General features: G+C 40.7%; 3 protein-coding genes across 4 annotated transcripts; 1 reads left to right on the top strand and 2 right to left on the bottom strand.

Annotated features, from left to right (window-relative positions):
* Positions 1 to 3,488: 3,488 nt before the first annotated feature.
* On the top strand, positions 3,489 to 17,703 carry LOC135554262 (calponin-1-like). The gene is made up of 7 exons (XM_064986454.1): positions 3,489 to 3,737; positions 13,330 to 13,451; positions 13,674 to 13,740; positions 14,360 to 14,497; positions 14,640 to 14,756; positions 14,944 to 15,090; positions 15,274 to 17,703. The coding sequence occupies exons 1-7, from the start codon at positions 3,678 to 3,680 to the stop codon at positions 15,511 to 15,513; spliced, it is 891 nt and encodes a 296-aa protein (XP_064842526.1). The 5' UTR covers positions 3,489 to 3,677; the 3' UTR covers positions 15,514 to 17,703.
* Positions 17,704 to 17,823: 120 nt separating this feature from the next.
* On the bottom strand, positions 17,824 to 20,098 carry LOC135554267 (transcription elongation factor 1 homolog). The gene is made up of 4 exons (XM_064986459.1): positions 20,015 to 20,098; positions 18,739 to 18,869; positions 18,547 to 18,617; positions 17,824 to 18,391 (listed from the first exon to the last, which is right to left on the bottom strand). The coding sequence occupies exons 2-4, from the start codon at positions 18,852 to 18,854 to the stop codon at positions 18,327 to 18,329; spliced, it is 252 nt and encodes an 83-aa protein (XP_064842531.1). The 5' UTR covers positions 18,855 to 18,869; positions 20,015 to 20,098; the 3' UTR covers positions 17,824 to 18,326.
* Positions 20,099 to 20,491: 393 nt separating this feature from the next.
* LOC135554263 (uncharacterized) lies at positions 20,492 to 22,862 on the bottom strand. Of its 2 annotated transcripts, XM_064986455.1 has the most exons (11): positions 22,796 to 22,862; positions 22,676 to 22,703; positions 22,487 to 22,563; positions 22,272 to 22,353; positions 21,878 to 22,100; positions 21,656 to 21,723; positions 21,498 to 21,553; positions 21,212 to 21,300; positions 21,032 to 21,105; positions 20,760 to 20,883; positions 20,492 to 20,601 (listed from the first exon to the last, which is right to left on the bottom strand). In XM_064986455.1, the coding sequence occupies exons 1-11, from the start codon at positions 22,814 to 22,816 to the stop codon at positions 20,592 to 20,594; spliced, it is 852 nt and encodes a 283-aa protein (XP_064842527.1). In that variant the 5' UTR covers positions 22,817 to 22,862; the 3' UTR covers positions 20,492 to 20,591. The 2 variants fall into 2 exon arrangements, with proteins under 2 accessions (XP_064842527.1, XP_064842528.1); XM_064986456.1 differs by lacking the exon at positions 20,760 to 20,883.
* Positions 22,863 to 22,912: the final 50 nt, after the last annotated feature.

Genomic DNA, 22,912 nt, shown 5'->3' with positions numbered 1-22,912 from the left:
GATTTAACATGACTTTTAACCAGTTTATCAAATAGCACTTTGCTATACTATACTATACACAAACACTTTATAAAAGCACCCAGACACTTGGGTATTAAGCACAGATTTCAGTCCTACTGTACATAGACAGCCCAAATTATGATGCTAAGAACCCAGCCTTCTGAATTCTTCTCAGCCTAGGTTGAGGAGGCCTTCTACCCTAAATAGCCAGACAGAGTGGATGAGGGTGTGGAGAGGGGGGAGCTGGAACTTTGGAAATGCCCCTCTACCATCCAGAACAGCAGTTTTCTCAACAGTTCCAGCTACACATGTGCACATTTCTTTGCTTTGTCAAATATTATGACTTGCACAATTTGTCTGCCTCTTGAATCTCGTAGCTCTCCCAAAGTCTTCTCATCTCCCTTTGCCTGAGCTCTGTTTGTAGCCTTAGGTGTCCTTCCTACCAAGGTGTACTTCCTACCAAGTTGTACTCTCTCTAATGGCTCTTTTCTCGTGTTTATAATTCAGTTTGAATTTAAAGTTGTAATGTTATCCAAACCTTGTCATCTCCTCACGACTCCATGCAACACAGTATTTCCAGTATGTTAGCGTTCAAATAAACAGACCATCATAAGAGGTTTCCAATCTGGAGGTGTGGTATGTTCCCTATGCTTCCTCACTGTAAATTACCCACAAAAGACCCACAGCACAGCAAATATGTAACAGTAGTTCATTATCAGTTTGAGGGATTCCACTTTCACATCACATTACATCTGGGCTGCTCCAGCCAGTCATGGCCCTTCCTTCTCCCATCATGCCCAAATAAAGTGTCCAAATTCCTCCCGTGTGCCTCTTCTCTCCTTGAGATGTTTATAAGACCCTTGCTTGGTCCCACACTCAGTTACTCTCTCTCTCTGTGCTTGTGCGCTTCTGTATTTCACTGACAGTCTGTTTATGGCCACGTTACATAAGGCTCCACTATAATTTGAGTTTGTCATCGCAGCCTCATACCTAAAGTAAGACTTTAAGGTGAGCTTTAAAGGGGCAATCAGCATAAATTAATGTTTCCTTTGATTCTTGAAGAATGTAACTTGTAAATGCCTCATGAGCTTAGTTGTAATGTACTACCCCATCAGAACCCAAAACATAAGCCTTTTATACTCCAATGTTTATAAACAAATTCAATGTAAACAAACACTGTATAGCCTCATGGTTCAAACTATAATGTTGATACCATGGATGGTCAGTCCTTGCATCCATAGGTCTGCCTATGAATTTGAGAGTGATTACATTTCTACAGCTCCATCCCTCAGCTTTTTACCAAAACAGTGGTTATTGTTTCAACTGCTGATTGGCCCTTTATGGTTTATGAGTCCTATCTTCACAAACAAGCTCTATCTAAGCTTTGCTTAGTGTACCTTTTTCTGGTCATTGTTTGTTAGTGTGCACTTTCAGATTCACAGTGTTCCTCAAACTCTTCATGACTATGTCCTGTTAATAAATGTCAACTATTGGGTTATAACGTAGTTGTTAACATTGTTAATGGTGCTCAGTAGTTAGATCAGTAACTCAGTAAGAGTCTACGCTTCATAACCTATTGGTTTATACACTGTAGACTACTGTGTGAAAAGATGTCTGCCAAACTCAAACTTCTACTACCACTACAGCTAGCCTATCAGGCTGAAACTCATTTATCGTCAAATAATGTGTGACCTTTTCCACACAAATGCAGTGTATTTGCAATCGTCTGAGCTGAGGCATTATTACTCTTCTCAACCCAAATAATTTACTTTTATAATGTTAGCAGGTCTGTGATCTTCTAGAAACCATTATAAAACAGGTATTTCTCCACTAGTGTACTGGTGGAAATAGTTAATTTGTCTTTGTCGCAGGCAGAGAAAGTCCACCTGACTTCCACTCTTCTTCATTTGAGATGCCCTGCAAAAAAACACATTGGTGTCCCAACGATATGCTCCAACATGTAATTACACTGTAACTGGAATTAGTCATTAATTGTCCATCATTGTCTAGGAACCTCCGTATTAAAAAACACTTGGAATCATGTGAGCTTTGCAGACCGTTTCACTGCTGCTGTACCATACTACTCTTGGCATGTTATCAACTTGATTTATTTACAGTAATCCTGCCTGTATTGTTACTGGGTCAGGGTGTTTGAACTCCACTATTCCAGCACTCCCACAGCCCTCCACCATAACCCTTTTCCCCATCCTCCATCCCCTCATAGTGCTTTTTCCAGAACCTTCTCCTCATGCCCTGTCTGGTAACGCATTACCACCATGTGTGTGGGAGAGTGAAAGTGGGACAGGACAAACAGCAGTAGGGTGAATCATCATGCTGCTCTCTGGGGAGCAGTGCTGCCTGTTCCCCTTTGACACTGCACAGCCCGCTGGCTTTGCATTCCATTCCCTTGTCATCTGCCTGTGGACGAGCAGAGCAGTGGAGTGAAACACTGGGGTATAAGAGGAAAACCAGCTCATTGTTCCAGGTGACGTCAGGCCCCCAAGCCATATAGGTCAGACCAACGACCTGAAATGAAACTCTATGGAACACACTATACTATATGTGTGGGTATAGGGGGTGTATGGGGGTGTTGTATAGGTAATGAAAAGATGGTAGAAAAACACTTGCCAACAAGGGTGTTTAGCACTTTTTCTTGGCTTCTTTTCAAAAAGATATCAACTTTTTTTATTTAAGTAGATTGTAGTATTTAGTTCCAAGTTTGTTATGGAAAAGCCAAGACAGGAATTGTAAAGCATCAGGGTTGAAAATGGTAAAGGAAGAATACATATAAAATGTGAATCACTACATAAATACATGTGGGATACATTTAATGTATTATTATCAGGATGAATCATATTGCTATTCATACTGGAATCCTTTTGCATAAGAAAGTGATCAATTCAATATGCTCAAGTGAGAAAGTATACATTTAGCCTTTTCAATATCTGCTTTCTTAGCCATCCTTGACCATGACCATAATTAGGGTTACACTCGTCTTGAACCTCTTTGCCCAACAATAGAAACCAAGCTTCTTCAGGTTTATGATGGACGGGTCAATACTTTCAGGCCTGACAAATAATTATGTCATATAGGATCAACACATACAGTAATGAAACACCTTGCCGCATGTATAAATATTACTTTATAATACTTTGTATAAATATAAAGTGATTGTGAGGTAGACCCTCAACTATTTAATAATAGCTATAGGTCTATGAATTTGTGATGTGCTTGATATTTATTTCATTTGGTAATGAAAGTAAAATTGGATGCAGTAAAATTAGGCAATTGAAAAGGATCATCCATCCAACATCCAATTCCCCTTAAGGTGGAAAAAGTGACACTGAGCGAGTCTAATGCCATACTGGTGACATCACCCAGAGGAAGAGGCAACGTCGGGATTGGATGGTGGCCCTAGCCAATCGCGCCGCACTCCAGAAATCCACAGATGGGAAGAGTTTAAAAAAGATTGAGAAAAGTGTTGCAGAGTGGTCCACAGCCTCACCAGAGCGAGCAAGAACGTTACAGAATCTGAATACTCCTGCAACATCCGCGGGTCTGTCATATCCATTGGAGTCCAGGGAGAAAGAGGACTTTGCTGTGGGTTTTCTCGTGCCAGGATAGAGGGGTGTATTTCACCATTTTTAAATCTCCTCTGTGAATAATCAAAGATAACTATGTCAAAGAATTTCAAAGGTGGACCATCCTTCGGACTTTCTGCCGAGGTCAAAAGTAAGGTATGTATCTCGCATGTCATGTAGCGTTCCTTTTAATTGAAATGAAAATAATGGGGTCTTTGAGTCATTTGCATCAGTGGGCCAAGAGGATGCTCGCGCTCAGGAAGGTGCGCACTTGACGCTCGCATATCTTGTTGTTGGTACGCGCATCTTCTCAGATGTATTAGTTGTAGGGGAACCAATGGTATATCGAGGGCCAATAATATATTTTTGCTTTCTGTTACTAGATTTTGTCGAATAGGCTTTTTGGACCGTCAATGGTGATCATGGATGACTATTTCGGCCTATACTGATAAATGGCAGCCTACCATTCTGACAGTTTACTTTATCGTTTAATATGTGAGGGTATCCAAACCAATTGTATCCGATTCATAACTTTGAACTGGGTCGTTTAGATTACAAGTGATATCACCTCACCTGTCTGCCACAGAGCACAATGACAGAATTACTCCCATATGAGCCCACAAGGCCTGATTTCAAGGTGTCTCTAGAAGGCTACCAGTATGTACATATTTTTTAAAGAGGCAATCTGTGATCGCTACATTCATTTTGGACTTTTAAATTCATGATATCCATTGATTATTGAAGAATATGACTTCTAAATCCTTCATGAGCTTAGTTCATTGTTCTTACCCCATCATCAGAACCCATCAATGGTTACATTTCTACAGACCCATCCCTAAGCTATTTTACCAAATGAGTCGTGGTTTGTTATTGTTTCAACTGCAGATTGCAGCTTTAAAGTCTAGGCGAGAACTAAATGAGTCATCAACACCAACCAAGAGTCAATGGACCAGCTACTGTAGGCCTACCATGTAGGCGACTGTGCTGTCAACATCCACTGATGTTCTGGGAGAGATTGTATTTTCAGTGACAGTGCAATGACAGTGATGCACAAAATGTGTGTGTGTAACAACTGCTGACAACCCATGTTCAGCTTGGACATAGCATGACTCTGCCAATGGGATCAAATAACTATCCCATGATATTCCAGAACTCCCAATTCCCTGTCTGTCAATGACAACTGAATTTGCTATCCCTATCATCAACCTTATCGTGTTGGAAGAGCCGTGGTTCCTGCATACATAGTGGTTTCCTATCCATACTTTCACAGGGGCACTCTTCAAACGAACATTTCCTTATAGTTGGCCACCATGGTTAGTGCCATCATCAGTGCTGCAGTATAGAAATAGGTCATATTCAATAGTGTATCAGTCAGTATATATATGTAGTGGGGCAAAAAAGTATTTAGTCAGCCAGCAATTGTGCAAGTTCTCCCACTTAAAAAGATGAGAGAGGCCTGTAATTTTCATCATAGGTACACTTCAACTATGACAGACAAAATGAGAGAAAAAAATCCAGAACATCACATTGTAGGATTTTTAATGAATTTATTTGCAAATTATGGTGGAAAATAAGTATTTGGTCACCTACAAACAAGCAAGATTTCTGTCTCTCACAAACCTGTAACTTCTTCTTTAAGAGGATCCTCTGTCCTCCACTCGTTACCTGTATTAATGGCACCTGTTTGAACTTGTTATTAATATAAAAGACACCTGTCCATAACCTCAAACAGTCACACTCCAAACTCCACTACGGCCAAGACCAAAGAGCTGTCAAAGGACACCAGAAACAAAATTGTAGACCTGCACCAGACTGGGAAGACTGAATCTGCAATAGGTAAGTAGCTTGGTTTGAAGAAATCAACTGTGGGAGCAATTATTAGGAAATGGAAGACATACAAGACCACTGATAATCTCCCTCGATCTGGGGCTCCACGCAAGATCTCACCCCGTGGGGTCAAAATGATCACAAGAACGGTGAGCAAAAATCCCAGAACCACACAGGGGGACCTAGTGAATGACCTGCAGAGAGCTGGGACCAAAGTAACAAAGCCTACCATCAGCAAGGGCATTGAAGATGAAACGTGGCTGGGTCTTTCAGCATGACAATGATCCCAAACACACCGCCCAGGCAACGAAGGAGTGGCTTCGTAAGAAGCATTTCAAGGTCCTGGAGTGGCCTAGCCAGTCTCCAGATCTCAACCTCATAGAAAATCTTTGGAGGGAGTTGAAAGTCCGTGTTGCCCAGCAACAGCCCCAAAACATCACTGCTCTAGAGGAGATCTGCATGGAGGAATGGGCCAAAATACCAGCAACAGTGTGTGAAAACCTTGTGAAGACTTACAGAAAACGTTTGACCTCTGTTATAAACCCTTTGTTGGCAATGACAAAGTATTAAGATAAACATTTGTTATTGACCAAATACTTATTTTCCACCATAATTTGCAAATAAATTCATTAAAAATTCTACAATGTGATTTTCTGGATTTTTTTCCCTCATTTTGTCTGTCATAATTGAAGTGTACCTATGATGAAAATTACAGGCCTCTCTCATCTTTTTAAGTGGGAGAACTTGCACAATTGGTGGCTGACTAAATACTTTTTTGCCCCACAGTATGTATATATGTACATGCATAATATATATATACACACATATATATATATACACACATATATATATAAATCAAATCAAATCAAAATCAAATTAATTTATATATATATAGCCCTTCGTACATCAGCTGATATCTCAAAGTGCTGTACAGAAACCCAGCCTAAATCCCCAAACAGCAAGCAATGCAGGTGTAGAAGCACGGTGGCTAGGAAAAACTCCCTAGAACGGCAGAAACCTAGAGAGGAACCAGGCTATGTGGGGTGGCCAGTCCTCTTCTGGCTGTGCCGGGTGAAGATTATAACAGAACATGGCCAAGATGTTCAAATGTTCATAAATGACCAGCATGGTCGAATAATAATAAGGCAGAACAGTTGAAACTGGAGCAGCAGCACGGCCAGGTGGACTGGGGACAGCAAGGAGTCATCATGTCAGGTAGTCCTGGGGCATGGTCCTAGGGCTCAGGTCCTCCGAGAGAGAAAGAAAGAGAGAAGGAGAGAATTAGAGAGAGCACATGTGGGGTGGCCAGTCCTCTTCTGGCTGTGTCGGGTGGAGATTATAACAGAACATGGTCAAGATGTTCAAATGTTCATAAATGATCAGCATGGTCAAATAATAATAAGGCAGAACAGTTGAAACTGGAGCAGCAGCACAGCCAGGTGGACTGGGGACAGCAAGGAGTCATCATGTCAGGTAGTCCTGGGGCATGGTCCTAGGGCTCAGGTCCTCCGAGAGAGAGATAGAAGGAGAGAATTAGAGAACGCACACTTAGATTCACACAGGACACCAAATAGGACAGGAGAAGTACTCCAGATATAACAAACTGACCCAAGCCCCCCGACACATAAACTACTGCAGCATAAATACTGGAGGCTGAGACAGGAGGGGTCAGGAGACACTGTGGCCCCATCTGAGGATACCCCCGGACAGGGCCAAACAGGAAGGATATAACCCCACCCACTTTGCCAAAGCACAGCCCCCACACCACTAGAGGGATATCTTCAACCACCAACTTACCATCCTGAGACAAGGCTGAGTATAGCCCACAAAGATCTCCGCCATGGCACAACGCAAGGGGGGGCGCCAACCCAGACAGGATGACCACATCAGTGAATCAACCCACTCAGGTAACGCACCCCTTCCAGGGACGGCATGAGAGAGCCCCAGTAAGCCAGTGACTCAGCCCCTGTAATAGGGTTAGAGGCAGAGAATCCCAGTGGAAAGAGGGGAACCGGCCAGGCAGACAGCAGGGGCGGTTCGTTGCTCCAGAGCCTTTCCGTTCACCTTCCCACTCCTGGGCCAGACTACACTCAATCATATGACCCACTGAAGAGATGAGTCTTCAGTAAAGACTTAAAGGTTGAGAACGAGTTTGCATCTTTGACATGGGTAGGCAGACCGTTCCATAAAAATGGAGCTCTATAGGAGAAAGCCCTGCCTACAGCTGTTTGCTTAGAAATTCTAGGGACAATTAGGAGGCCTGCGTCTTGTGACCGTAGCGTACGTGTAGTTATGTACGGCAGGACCAAATCAGAGAGATAGGCAGGAGCAAGCCATGTAATGCTTTGTAGGTTAGCAGTAAAACCTTGAAATCAGCCCTTGCTTTGACAGGAAGCCAGTGTAGGGAGGCTAGCACTGGAATAATATGATCAAATTATTTGGTTCTAGTCAGGATTCTAGCAGCCGTATTTAGCACTAACTGAAGTTTATTTAGTGCTTTATCCGGGTAGCCGGAAAGTGGAGCATTGCAAGTAGTCTAACCTAGAAGTGACAAAAGCATGGATTAATTTTTCTGCATCATTTTTGGACAGAAAGTTTCTGATTTTTGCAATGTTACGTAGATGGAAAAAATATTGAATATTATATTGATATGTTCTTCAAAAGAGAGATCAGGGTCCAGAGTAACGCCGAGGTCCTTCACAGTTTTATTTGAGACGACTGTACAACCATTAAGATTAATTGTCAGATTCAATAGAAGATCTCTTTGTTTCTTGGGACCTAGAACAAGCATCTCTGTTTTGTCCGAATTTAAAAGTAGAACGTTTGCAGCCATCCACTTCCTTATGTCTGAAACACATGCTTCTAGCAAGGGCAATTTTGGGGCTTCACCATGTTTCATTGAAATGTACAGCTGTGTGTCATCCGCATAGCAGTGAAAGTTAACATTATGTTTTCGAATAACATCCCCAAGAGGTAAAATATAGTGAAAACAATAGTGGTCCTAAAACGGAACCTTGAGGAACACCGAAATTTACAGTTGATTTGTCAGAGGACAAACCATTCACAGAGACAAACAAATATACACACATATATATACACACATATACATATATACATATATACATATATATATATATATATATATATATATATATATATATATATATATATATATATATATATATATACATATATATATATATATATATATATATATATATATATATACACATACATGCACAGTGGGGAGAACAAGTATTTGATACACTGCCGATTTTGCAGGTTTTCCTACTTACATAGCTTGTAGAGGTCTGTAATTTTTTATCATAGGTACACTTCAACTGTGAGAGACGGAATCTAAAAACAAAATCCAGAAAATCACATTGTATGATTTTTAAGTAATTATTTTGCATTTTCTTGCATGACATAAGTATTTGATACATCAGAAAAGCAGAACTTAATATTTGGTACACAATTGCAATTACAGAGATCATACGTTTTGTGTAGTTCTTGACCAGGTTTGCACACACTGTAGCAGGGATTTTGGCCCACTCCTCCATACAGACCTTCTCCAGATCCTTCAGGTTTCGGGGCTGTCGCTGGGCCATACGGACTTTCAGCTCCCTCCAAAGATGTTCTATTGGGTTCAGGTCTGGAGACTGGCTAGGCCACTCCAGGACTTTGAGATGCTTCTTACGGAGCCACTCCTTAGTTGCCCTGGCTGTGTGTTTTGGGTCATTGTCACGCTGGAAGACCCAGCCAAGACCCATCTTCAATGCTCTTACAGAGGGAAGGAAGTTGTTGGCCAAGATCTTGCGATACATGGCCCCATCCATCCTCCCCTCAATATGGTGCAGTCGTCCTATCCCCTTTGCAGAAAAGCATCCCCAAAGAATAATGTTTCCACCTCCATGCTTCACGGTTGGGATGGTGTTCTTGGGGTTGTACTCATCCTTCTTCTTCCTCCAAACACGGCGAGTGGAGTTTAGACCAAAAAGCTCTATTTTTTTCTCATCAGACCACATGACCTTCTCCTATTCCTCCTTTGAATCATCCAGATGGTCATTGGCAAACTTCAGACGGGCCTGGACATGCGCTGGCTTGAGCAGGGGGACCTTGCGTGCGCTGCAGGATTTTAATCCATAACGGCGTAATGTGTTACTAATGGTTTTCTTTGAGACTGTGGTCCCAGCTCTCTTCAGGTCATTGACCAGGTCCTGCCGTGTAGTTCTGGGCTGATCCCTCACCTTTCTCATGATCATTGATGCCCCACGAGGTGAGATCATCCATGGAGCCCCAGACCGAGGGTGATTGACCGTCATCTTGAACTTCTTCCATTTTCTAATAATTGCGCCAACAGTTGTTGCCTTCTCACCAAGCTGCTTGCCTATTGTCCTGTAGCCCATGTCTTTATACAGGTAACGAGTTCAAATAGGAGCAGTTAATACAGGTAATGAATGGAGAACATGGAGGCTTCTTAAAGAAAAACTTGCAAGTCTGTGAGAGCCAGAATTCTTACTTGTTGGTAGGTGATCAAATACTTTTGTCAAGCAATAAAATGCAAATTAATTACTTAAAAATCATACAATGTGATTTTCTAGATTTTTGTTTTAGATTCCATCTCTCACAGTTGAAGTGTACCTATGATAAAAATGACAGACCTCTACATGCTTTATAAGTAGGAAAACCTGCAAAATCAGCAGTGTATCAAATACTTGTTCTCCCCACTGTATATATATATATGCATATGCCAGTGGCATGACATCCGATGACAGCGGATATGCTCCAGAGACTGATAGACAGGTATGTCAGCAACCTAAATCTCCTTTTAAGGTGTCCCTGAGCTCTGTCTTACAACCTGAGCAAGTGTCTCTCTGTAAACAATTTACACTCCAGTGGGGAATGACAAAACACTGTTGAGGCAGAGGAGAGGCAGATAGAACAGGGCCTTGTGGATTCACTGGAATGTCAACCTTCAACATGTTTGTATCCAGGGGTGAAAGTAAATGTAACGTATTCCCGGTACAGGGACCTCCAATGTGTGTACACACTTATAGAAAATCTATATGGGCCTAATCATAGAATTACATTTAGAATCCCTATTAATTTAATAGGATCTCTACAGACCTAATAGTAAAGATTTGTCCTTTAACTTTTAAAATGTATTAGCCTATCTTTTAATGTGGCATAAACATGACCTGTCATGTGTTTTCATCTGAATGTCAATCAATTACTTCAAAGGCTAATGTAGGCTACCTGTGCAAGTTTCTCAGGTACTTCTGAACAACAGAAATTGCGGGAATAGTTTTAAAGCCATATTTAGATATTTTTCTGCTTTTTATTATGTAACATTTGTTAGTCAACTTGTCTATAATTAGATCCTTACAGCTCCTCTTCTGTCATTACTTGATGCTCATCTAGAATACTAGATAAACCCTTGCTAATGATGGCATAAATCGTTAGAATGATCAATGCATCATCTACAATCGATACAGAACAAAAATATAAATGCAACATGTAAAGTGTTGGTCCCATTTTCCATGAGCTGAAATAAAAGATCCCTGAAATGTTCCATATGCAATAAAATCCCTGTTAGTGAGCATTTCCCCTTTTCCAGGTGTGGCAGATCAAGAAGCTGATTAAACCACATGATCATTACACTGGCCTACAAAGTTGTTTTAGAGAATTTAGCAGTAAGTCCAACTGGCCTCACAACCGCAGACCACTTGTAACCATGCCAGCCAGGACCTCCACATCCGCCTTCTTCACCTGCATGATCGTCTGAGGAGGGGGAGTGGGGGTGCTGAGGAGTATTTCTGTCTATAATAATGCCCTTTTGTGGGGAAAAACTCATTCTGATTGGCTGGGCTTGACTCACCAGTGGGTGGACCTGGCTCCCGAGTTGGTGGACCTATGCCATCCCAGGCCCGCACTCCGGCGCCCCTACCTAGTCATGTGAATTAATTTATTTCAATTGACTGATTTCTTTCTATGAACTGTAACCCAGTAAAATCTTTGATATTGTTGCATGTTGCGTTTAAATCTTTGTTCAGTATATGTGACATAGTTAAAGTTTCTCTTTAATTTCTGCTTCTCTCCCGGACCGAGGACGTTTCGGGACCAGGGAGATTTCCAAATGACATCTGTTTGACCGGTTTAAAGGAAATGAAAAGCTGTGAAAACGATCCAACATGTTTCTGATAGTATTTCATTTCGTCTTGGATGCATATTTAATGTGGCTGATAATGAAATACTGCCAGCTTTCATGAAGCTGATGAAATTGCACTTTAAGGCTACACAACAGGTCCCTAAAAGCGCTCAATCTCATTCTCTCAAGATGCTGAAATAAATCAATCGCATTTCTCCACTCCTGATCCCAAGACAAATTTAACATTTGGTTTATAATTTTACTGTGAGGAACACTATTTTCTGCAGGAGTTAACATTATAATAGGCAACATGTGAGACCTCCAGTCAGTGTCCAGACATCAGTTACTATTCCAACTATTAGGCCAATCCACGCTAAAATAATTCCAACATTCATACAGCAGTGCCTTTTGATAAATGCAAAGAGACATCACTTTTTTGTCCTTCATTTGGCCTACACAAGTAGCCTGAATTGATGCGTACACTGCTGTCCGCGCGCATCTCGGTCTCGGCCGCTCATCTCTGCCTTATCAAAATGTCAGTGTTATTGTTGAACCACACTGCATTTTGGAGCGTATTCCACAAGTTTTCAAGTATATTCGCTCATTTTTCATGCGAATGACATGCGGTATGAAAAATAGTGTGATAGCCTACAGTTTTCTTGAAATCTGTTTTAATAATTGTGATAGGTTCATGTTTTACCGGCATGACGTACACCCACTCTCTATTTTGCCAGAATCAATGGATAGGTGCCAATTTTGGCATCAAAGACTTATACATTTTTAAATAAATGAACCAGTTCTGATTACATTCCTGACCTCCTGACACAGTTAAATGAAACTCTGACCAAAATACCTTGGCTGGATGCAAGTGTTGTCTGCAGGTCTTGGCATCTCATTATCAGATGTGGTTTGCCTGAGTAGATCGCCTCACTGTAAAAGGACAGATTCCGGAAAACCCAGAGGGAGAGAGGGAGCACAGGGAGGAGTAATAGGGAGAGCTGTTTCTCCCAAGTTTGGTGTGATGGACTGGAAGCTACACGAACCCTGCTGCTTTGAAATACCTGTTTGTGTTGGCTCCTGGTCTCACAAGCCCTCTCCCAGACTGTGAGTGAGCAGAACATTCAGAAAAGGAGAAAGTGCAGAGTGAGAAGGGGGCTACAGACCCACCATAGAATTTCTGGTATTAGGGGGATGCGTTTGCGCCAATAGGGAAATACATGGAAGCGGAGAATCAGTGTTTCTCCATGCAGGAATGTCCCATGTAACATTTCTTCCTGTTGTTTTTTAACTCTAATCTTCATCGTTAGGTTTTATTACAACGGGTGGGCTTTCAAAGGAAAGTGGAGAGGAATGTTATCCCTCTGTTACAAGATGAGAAAGGAAAAGGGAGAAGGGATAATAGCTCTGATAAATATCATAGTTCTATGACTCGTTTACTATAGTTAGTTTGTTGTAAGATCAATTTTATTTTTCAGGTAGCCAAGCACCTGTCACAAGATCATTCATCATGCAGAACTGACAGTTACAAGACCTGAGTGTCTGCAGATGTTAGGATGCAGTCAAATGCAACACATTTACAGTGCATCCGGAAAGTAATCAGACCCCTTCACTGCGTTGTTTTCGCTGTGTCATTATGGGGTATTGTGTGTGGCGGAAAAATAGTAACTTAATCCATTTTAGAATAAGGCTGAAATGTAACAAAATGTGGAAAAAGTGAAGGGGTCTGAATACTTTCCGAATGCACTGTATAACATTTGACCTCTGCCTCTTCAGTTGGCCCAGAAGTATGACCCCCAGAAGGAGGAGGAGCTGAGGCTGTGGATCCAGGACGTAACAGGCAAGAAGATCGCTGATCCTTTCATGGAGAACCTAAAGGATGGGGTCATCTTGTGCGAGTGAGTGAGCGATACTCTCCTCAGTACTGTGGCCGTGCAGAATGTCATGCAGAATGTCATGCAGAATGGCAGAGAGCATATTGTGTGTCATATCACCATATTACTTTCTGTGGCTTCCAATATAATTTTCTCATTCATTTCCCCACTGTTAATGATGACTGGGCCACTCAAAGTCAGAACAGTGTTTTGACTGTTCTGTGCTTTCTCTTTCCTTGTGTGTAGACTTATAAACACACTTCAGCCAGGATCTGTGAGAAAGATCAACACTTCCCCTCAAAACTGGCATCAGGTAAGCTTGTTCTGAGACAAGAAATGTTTTTGTATTATTATATAACATCATGCCCATCATGGCGTGCAGTAGGCTTTAGTTATTATAGATACTTTGCTTAGTATTGAGCAGCAATAAGCATGCCAAGAGTCAGTAGTTTTTTCCACTCCATACCTTTCATCCACTGAACTCGCTGAAATATGTAACCAGATAGATAGTCTTTTGCTTGGCATAGTGTTTATTTATTTACATTCCAAGCTGCAGCTACGTTGTTTAATAGGGCACATCTCAGCGTGCGTCTTCAGATCTCTTTATATGAGACTCAAAAAGAAAACAGCACTTTTAAGTGTTTGTTGAGGCACTTTCAAGAATCATCCATGACATACAATGTTAATAAGAATCAATGCACTCACATGTGGTGGTCCATTTGTCAAGAATAAAAGAGAAAAATATTATCCAACTGGTGAGTAGGGCTTTGAAGAAAACCCCACACAGCTGACCATTCTGAAGTCCTGAGTACAATGACTATTTAAAGAAACATGACAATATCAAAATAACAAATAACTCTTGTTTGTACTCTTGCTTTTACCTCAGTGGACCATTTTCTCTTGGCTAATTATTTTTCCTTTTCATTGCCCAGCTGGAAAACATTGGCAATTTTGTCCGAGCCATCACAGTTTATGGTATGAAGCCATACGATTTGTTTGAGGCCAACGACCTGTTTGAGAATACCAACTACACCCAGGTCCAGAGCACGCTCATCACCCTGGCTGGAATTGTGAGTGGAAACCCATAGAGGAATCTCAGCACATTGTACAGTACTGTATGTAGAAAGTATTGTCAGTGGCTTGTAAGAAACCTACTTCTACTTCACGTGAGGATCCATAATCTGTTTTTCTATCCTTCCCCTTTTTCACCAGGCCCAGTCCAAAGGTTTCCACTCCAAGCATGACATGGGAGTGAAGTATGCAACAGCACACCAGCGCCGTTTCGCCCCAGACATGTTGAAGGAAGGGCGCAATGTCATCGGCCTGCAGGTCAGAACAGTCTTTGTATCATATACACCTTATACACTAAGATATCACTGTTATTACAGGTGTAATATAAGTAGTCGTAGCAGCATGTTATAACATACCTTCATTTGTTTTTAGTTTGGCCGATAGGGTTGGTTTAATGGTATTAGTTCAGGCATAACCAGTGCACTACCTTTGCCTGTCTGTCCAGATGGGTACCAACAAACTTGCCAGCCAGAAGGGCATGACATCTTATGGCACGCGACGTCACCTGTATGACCCGAGGGGGGGAATGGAGAACCCTCTGGATCAGTCCACCATCAGCCTCCAGATGGGCACCAATAAGGGTGCCAACCAGGTGGGGTGCCATTTGATTTCACAAATATATATTCTCTGGTAGAGATAGAATTGACTAACATTCTGCACATCTTGGGAGTTTTCCCTCACTGCCTATCATGAAAGCAATTAATATGATATAAAATATTACTTTGTAGCCTATATCTAATCCCCCCCTGCTTTTCTTCCTCTCTCCCTCTCTCAGTCTGGCATGACGGCCCCTGGCACCAGGAGACACATCTATGACAAGAGTCTGGGCTTGGAGGAATGCGACACCTCCACCGTTTCACTGCAGATGGGCACCAACAAGATGGCGTCCCAGCAGGGCATGACCACATACGGCCTCCCTCGGCAGGTCTACGACAACAAGTACTGCTCCAACCCTGATGAATTCGTCAACAACGGAGAGAGGGCTGAGTTTGACGGTACTATGTACTATGACTAAAGAGAACAGAATAACCCCAGTCCCCTCCTCTCAAGAACCCCTCTCCACCAGCAAGACCACCCAAACTGTTATTTACTGTTTCCATTATTCTCCTCCCTTGGTGTTTTTTTGTGATCAACCATTCAAATCATTTTTGTCCTTTGAGGGGATTCATGCCTGGTTCAATCTCTTTGACCTTATTATTTTAAATCACTTTAATGTAGTGGCCCACACCCCTCTCTCCCTTTGCAATAGAGATTGTTCTATTCAAATACGGTGAAAATAAATACTAAGAGATACTAATAATGTCAAGAGACCCATTCCTTAATCAATCTTATTGTTATGTCATTTTTTTATTTATAGATCTTTTATAGTTTATAAAAATGTATATTTTCAGTTGTAGATCCCCCCCATCCAGCTTAAACATTGAGAATAAAGGAAAATGTTCCTTGAATGGAAAGAAGTGACCGACATGTTGCTGTTAACCTTTAACCCCTGAGGAACAGGAGTCCGCTCTGGGATTCAATCCCTCTGGATGACTCGGGGCCCACAGAATCAGAATGAGTCTTCCAGGACACAGGGACATGGACTAAAAACTTTGATCAGATGTATTCCTTGTGACTTTGCCTGTGTATGCACGTCTGCACTGCGCTGACATCCCTGCTCTAGCTCACAGGACTGCCAACCAGCCATTTTATACCACAGATGGATTTTTTAAAATAGTATTCTTTAAATCATTAGAAGATCAGTAGTAGGGTTCTCAAACCTGATACTTGAATTAATGTAAGCCCCTAAAGGCATCGTGAAAAGCCAATAGATTTTAATATTTGTAGTATTATAAGCAGTATTCTACACGTCTCGCACACTTAATTAGTGGTAAACAATGCAGAAGAAATGTTAGCCATTGTGCCAGCTATGTTAATGTGGATGTCATATAGGCCAGTTGGCATGAGACAAGTTATAATCCTTCTATAGTTTCCATGGCACACAGCTTTAATATATTTCTGCGCTATTTGCACTTTGCATCACCTTGTTGAATATGTACATGGATAGAATTGCTTATGACTAGAAGGCAGACAAGCCAGGTCGTTGAGAGATCCATAACATCTGCACGCTGTTATACACAAGATAACGGTCTAATTAACGTCCACTTAGTCATAGTTCAATACAGCAGACCCTGTATCACTAACTACTACATGATATGGGGTACCCACCGCAGATCTTGAATGTAATGTGATTTTGAGCACTGCAAGATGTGACAGTCATTCTGTGGATTCATTAATCACCTTGTACCAGCAGTTGCAAATGAATAACATAAGTCTGCAACATATTTATGCTTGGGATAATGTAGCCTAACACAGCTGCTAATGGTTTAAACATTAAACTGTGCATGATTGACCAAACCTTTGAAAAGCAGGCTTGTTTTGCTTGCTGAGGTTTGTTCAAGATCATGTCTTGCACCTGGAACGTTCCACAGAACACATCTCTATGCCTTGCATGCTCATGTACAAAGCATGGATTGGTTATGCCTTGTCCACAGACTGCGTACAGTAAGGAAAACAATGTCATTTTTCAAGTTGGGTGAACGATCCATTTAAGTTAAATTTGAAAGGTCTTGATATCGGTTACCTGGCAGTATTGTAATGTTTTTTTAAATAGGAGGTAAAGGAGATAAAGCTACATAAAATATTGAGTCCCTCCTGAGGTTCTGACCTCTGGAATTTATAGTGATGATTTGTCAAACTTTTGAAGGCTTAATACTTTAATTAAAGGGAACATCATTTGATGCTGAGCCCGTAATAATCTGAAGGCAATGTTGCATTTTCCCCCCCTACATTAGTGTGCCATCTAGTGTTTTGAAATCCCTTTAACATTTGGAGAAAAAAAACAGACTACATTCCACAGACTTAAGGTAAAAGTCATATGTACCACAAGAGGTGTCTTTATTAAAGCACCTAACCTGTTCTGTATAGTCACATGTCTAATAGCTATATAAGAAGTCAGTTGTGTATTAAGAAAATGTTTTTAGTTTAGAATGAGAGCCAACAGTGCCTAGCCAAAATACAATTGGCAATATTACCCTCTGGTCTAAAACATGTGTCAATGTTGTTCAGACAATTAATTGTTCAGTATTCTTAAAATCTTGTATTTATTTAGCTTTCACTTATAATGAAACTAGCTGCAATACAATAAAACACATCAAAATTACAATTATTTAATTTGGGTTGTGAGTGAAAAACTTGCCACCAGGCCATATCAGATTAATTTTCATTCATATTTGTTCTAGATATTTGAACCATTTCAGCGGTATGTGACAGATGCAGTTAGGTGTGAATTACATTGATGTGTTTATTGATCAAGTCATTCCCGTACAAAAATAATAATAATTGAAATAAAAATCATGACATAAAATAAAAACTACAGGATCACCCTTTTTTTCTCTTTCCAAATGAAATCTACTTGCTCCAGTAAAGGGGGACATGGCAGCTTGGGAAAGTCTAAAGACATATCCACCAACAGGCTTACCTGTAAAACATAAGAAATGATGAGGTGGTTTGAAACTTAGTGAGATTCTCAGAGATCAGGACCATTGGGACATTTCATTGCCCTACCCCTATCCCACCCTGCCGCAGAGAGGGAGGACAGGAAGTGTATCTTTCTTCATATCAAATCCATTAGTGTGTAGACACTGAAGTTTTCACAGATGTGTTATCTGTCTTCGTTTGTTCTCCACATTCACTACTTGACAAAGCCCTGGCCCAGCCAGAGATATGTGACCCATCATAGGGAATGAGGGGTGAGGTCAGACAGGAATAGAGTCAGGGGTACCACTGCTACTGATTGGCTGCTTCGCAAGCATCTATCCAATCACTATAAACATCCACTGGTTCTGAAAGATCTGGAGACAAATGTCAAGGAGAAGTTCATTTGGGATGTGCAGTTGTAAAGACATAGCATTTCTATTTTTTTAAACAAATGCACAAGCCATTCTGTGAGCAATATGGTGTATAGATAAGTGAATATAGTGATCCAATCAAAGAATCGAAAGGATACAAGTAATGGGAGTCTGGAATTCTTCCAAGCAGACAGTGCACGATATTATTCCTGTGTTTCGAGTGCGTTCCCTGAAAAGAGTAAAGAAAATGTGCATTTGAATAGGGTGTTAGGATATGTATCAACATGGAATCAGTGATCATATTTTACAGCCAGATCACTTGGTTGTGTTGGAACAGTATATGAACTTACATTTTGACATCACAGGACTTCTCGTGGTTACAAAAGGGACAGGTGAATTGGGTGTCCAAGTTACCCGTCAGTTTCTTTTTGGGAGGTGGCTTCCTCTTTGATTTTCGGCGTCCCATTCTCGATGTATAAATCTGTAAAATACAATAGCTACATTTTTTGGAGTTTACTAAACAAGTTCTGTTGGCGGTCAAATTCAATAAATAATTATGTCAATCGTGTTAGCTAGCATATATTATATATCTACTGCATGGTGCTGATATTCATGATTTTGGGCAAAAAGTCATATGCTGCGTTCAACTCGTAATCTCGGAAAACACTACTTGTAACTAGGAACAACGAGATGTGTGGGTTCATGTGCTTTGGACTCGTTGAGAATGCCGATTGCTGGTTAATGGCAAACAAACTGTGTCAACCATGAACGAAAAGGTACAGCTTTCATACTCATAGACATATTACTGTTAAAATAAGACTTTTATAAATCATGCTTTGTTGTTGAATTTAACTGCTAAAATTGCTGTTATCGAGGTATTGGCCTTAGTAGTTGATGTCAGAGACAGAGTTCATCATATGGACAGTCCAGCAAATTGGAGCACAGGGATCACAGACAAGTTTCGCATTAGTAATTAGTACGAGTTGCGTCAATGTATTTTCCCCAGTCCTATGCCCATATTTGCAAATTTACAAGATGTTATAAATGCATAAATATTCTGCCGCTGTAGACCATCTGCTAGTACGCATGTGCGAGCTAATACTTGACTCGTGTAAACAAACACATTTTTTGGACCGTATTTTCCACATAAATTCTAATTATATTTTCGCTAATTTAAAAAAGTCAGATGTCGATGATTAATGCTATTCTCTTGTTGGAGCCATGTTCACACTACACAAACGTGTAGTAGTAGCTAGTTCTCCGCCATCGCGCATGGACTTTTTTTTTTAGCTTGCAGCTATAATATATGAGATCAACCATACTTCCTTTTACACAAAACGTCCTGCAAATTCTACAAGTCCATTTCCAACAATATTGTTAATTGCATGAACCGTTTATTTTGGGATGATTTCTGAAGAGGCAGCTAGTAACGTTAGAGCGCGAGGAAAACAAAAGTTAGCTTGTGTTAGCTAGCTAACTAACACTGGCTTTCTATTATGCTAGCTATGCACAATTTAAACAAAATAGGATAATCACACATGTCATTTAAAATCGTGCTGGGTATATTATTTAGTTGTTTGCATGTTAGCCATACAATAAAGCACGCTGGATTAAGCATTTTCTTACCAGATAAATGACCCAAGTAATGACGCTAACAAATAGAAATTGTATCCGGAAATTATTCTGAACTCTTTCATCTGATTGGAAGATTAAGGCGTTTTTTAGGGTTGTCATTGGTCAAACAAATTATCAACCCGCCTCAGAATTTATAAACATATTTGATACAATCCCAAAATATATACATTGATTATGTAGTCTACCACAGGAGGCTGCTGAGGGGAGGACGACTCATAACAATGTCTGGAATGGAATAAATAGAATGGTATCAAACACATGGAAATAATGTATTGATGAGTTTGATTACCATTTAATTCATTCTGTTCCAGCCATTACTATGAGCCCGTCCTCCCCAATGAAGGTGCCACCAACCTCCTGTGTTTAATAGTGTACAGGAGATAATTCTTTATTAAAAAATAACTGCCTTTTATGTGAATTATTGATAAAGAAATGTGTTGAATGTACAAAGCTCAAACAGAAAATAACTGTCAGTGTAGACCACATTTGATTTTATTTGGCTGTCATAAAGAAGACAGTGTGAGACAAGGTAGGGCAAAAGGTAGATAGAGGATTCCAGCTATGACCTTTATTTCCTTCTGCAACAGACAAAATGAAGAATTCACTTCTAATGTGGTTACCCTTATAACATATACATACAATTAAGTGTGCTTATTAATAAGATGATAACATGAATTACTGTTGTCAGTAATAGATGAGAAACAGCAAAGCAGGATATTAGTGTGCTTTCATTTACCTGGCAGACACATCGATTTCCACTTTGATCTTTGGTGTCATTCCTTTAGCACATATTCCACTTTGCCCTTCATCTGAATCTGAATTGGCTGGCATAACACTCTGTCCTATTCGTTCAGTTCGGCCTAGCATGCGATGCAAGAGACCATGCACATAGCAAAAAAAATGATCAATAAAAACTGATCTCAGCAAACAGAAAAATACACTTTGTATTTCAATGCAAATGCTGCATCTTTTGTAGATCAACAGCAAGTTAATTACCAGATATCTTACCTGTTTTATTGGGAGCCTTGCCTTTCGATATTGTTATAGTCTGAAGCTTATTCTGTAACTCAGAAACATCTGACCTAGGGGAGAACACTTGTTATAGGGATGCATACTCATAATTCCTTTAGTAATAGCAGTCTGTCAGATTGCTTGCCATCTACTCTAACCTCACCCCAGAGCTTTCACCTTGCATTTGACCTGAGCATGTCCTGAGGTCTCTGCAGTTTGAGAGCGTCGTCCTTCATCTGATAGCTGTCAATCATCCTCTCCATGCACTGAAAATGGAGACAGATAGACACATATTCCAGAACATGTCACATAACATTAGATAAGCTTCAGCAGTCCAAATCATTATAGCCCAAGTACAGTTCAGAAGATTGTTTCAATTGTAAAGTTTGTATAATTTGTTTAATGAAGTGAAATCATTCAGGTCAAAGTGATTTGTGGGAGAGAAATGTGAGCTCTGAAATACCATATCTTTGCAGTATTTCTCTGTCAATCTGCGCATAGTTTCATCTCTTAGTTTTTCTAAAAAGGAAAGGAAAACTTGAGTAAGGTTTTAAAAAACCCTCCATTAGAACAACATTATGGAAGAGGGTCTTGTTCTGAAAAACATCAAATCAAACTTGCTAAGCAGGCCATGAATGTTGTGGATTTCCTCCCTTAGCTCAGCAATCTGCTCCCACAGGACTCTTCGACTGAAGAAACAGACAACATACACATACAAAAATGGAGAGAGAATTACATGTTATTACTGCATTAGCCTACTGAGCTAAAGTCTACTTATCATCATGCAAGTGTAGTTCACCAAAGTATCTCCACCACACTTCAGACTGCCTTATCCAGATCTACCTGTGGTAGAGTTCCTGAGAGATGTGGTTGATGGCAGCCTGCCTCTGGATGTCTGAGGGGTGAGTGCTGGAGCAGGAGGCTTGGAGAGTAGGACAGGAGCCGAGAGAGTGGGACAGGAGGCTGCGCAAGTAGTGGAGCTCAGTGGAGACCTCACAGCGTAGGCCCTCAAAACGCTCCTCAAGGTGCTGAGCGGCAACATGTGCAGCCAAATGGTGCACCTCGGCTGGAGGAACAAGGACAGGAGGACAGTTTATGTCATCTTTAAGTCATTGTTATGACAGTGCTATTTAGCCCTTATGACAGAGGGTTCAACTCAATTCAACAGTAATAATAATAATCATGGAATCAAGGGTCAGGTGTGGTTCGGGCGTGATTGTGTTGTGTCCTCACTTACATTGAAGGACTGCCATGGTATTGAGATTCTGGGTTCTCTCTGCCTCGTGCATGAATAAAGTTTTGCACAGGGAATCAATAGTCTACAAAACAGAAAATATTAATTGAAACAATATCCCCTGAATAAAACAGTAACCAAAACAAGCCACCAAAGAAAACAGTAGACAATCGTGAATATGGGAAAAATACTACATTTTACAGGAAGCAGTTTGTCACCTTGGCTTGTATTTCAACCTCTGACCTAATTCTTTCCACAACATCTCGGAGAGACTCCTGAGATTCACCTCCTGCTACTAGAAGACAACTCAAGAAAGTCAGTGAACAATGACCATGCAGTATTACACCAGGTATTGTCAAGTTATGTTCGTTTCTGATGATCACACTGACACAAACACATTTACACACCTTCAGCAGGAAGGGGCGGTGGTTCACACTGAAACAACAATCGGCATTGTATTAAAAATCATTCTAACAAACTATTTTGGTAGTGTATGACATTGATTGCCAAATGTGTTTTCTACTCACCAAGGCCCTCTTGTCGTCCATGTCAACTGACCTGAGCTAAGTAAATTGTAAGTGGGTGGATAAAAACGGTGTCACAATGACAAGGCGGGGATACGTTCTATCTCATTGATGATTGGT

Source organism: Oncorhynchus masou, chromosome 14 (genome assembly GCF_036934945.1).
Source record: "Oncorhynchus masou masou isolate Uvic2021 chromosome 14, UVic_Omas_1.1, whole genome shotgun sequence".
NCBI lineage: Eukaryota > Metazoa > Chordata > Actinopteri > Salmoniformes > Salmonidae > Oncorhynchus > Oncorhynchus masou.
Note: the sequence above shows the minus strand (reverse complement) of the source record. Positions and strands in the feature narration are given on the sequence as shown.

Bases quoted from the DNA above. Each gene is read 5' to 3' on its own strand.
- LOC135554262 (XM_064986454.1), top strand. From the start codon at position 3,678: ATGTCAAAGAATTTCAAAGGTGGACCATCCTTCGGACTTTCTGCCGAG. The intron at 13,741-14,359 runs GTAAGCTTGTTC...TTCATTGCCCAG, and splicing joins CCCCTCAAAACTGGCATCAG to CTGGAAAACATTGGCAATTT. The intron at 14,757-14,943 runs GTCAGAACAGTC...CTGTCTGTCCAG, and splicing joins GCAATGTCATCGGCCTGCAG to ATGGGTACCAACAAACTTGC.
- LOC135554263 (XM_064986455.1), bottom strand. From the start codon at position 22,816: ATGGACGACAAGAGGGCCTTG. The intron at 22,704-22,795 runs GTGAGTAGAAAA...TTGTTGTTTCAG, and splicing joins TGGACGACAAGAGGGCCTTG to TGTGAACCACCGCCCCTTCC. The intron at 21,554-21,655 runs GCAAGTTTGATT...TTTCCTTTTTAG, and splicing joins CAACATTCATGGCCTGCTTA to AAAAACTAAGAGATGAAACT.
- LOC135554267 (XM_064986459.1), bottom strand. From the start codon at position 18,854: ATGGGACGCCGAAAATCAAAGAGGAAGCCACCTCCCAAAAAGAAACTG. The intron at 18,618-18,738 runs GTAAGTTCATAT...TACTCTTTTCAG, and splicing joins AAGTCCTGTGATGTCAAAAT to GGAACGCACTCGAAACACAG. The intron at 18,392-18,546 runs GTATCCTTTCGA...ATTTGTCTCCAG, and splicing joins ATTCCAGACTCCCATTACTT to ATCTTTCAGAACCAGTGGAT.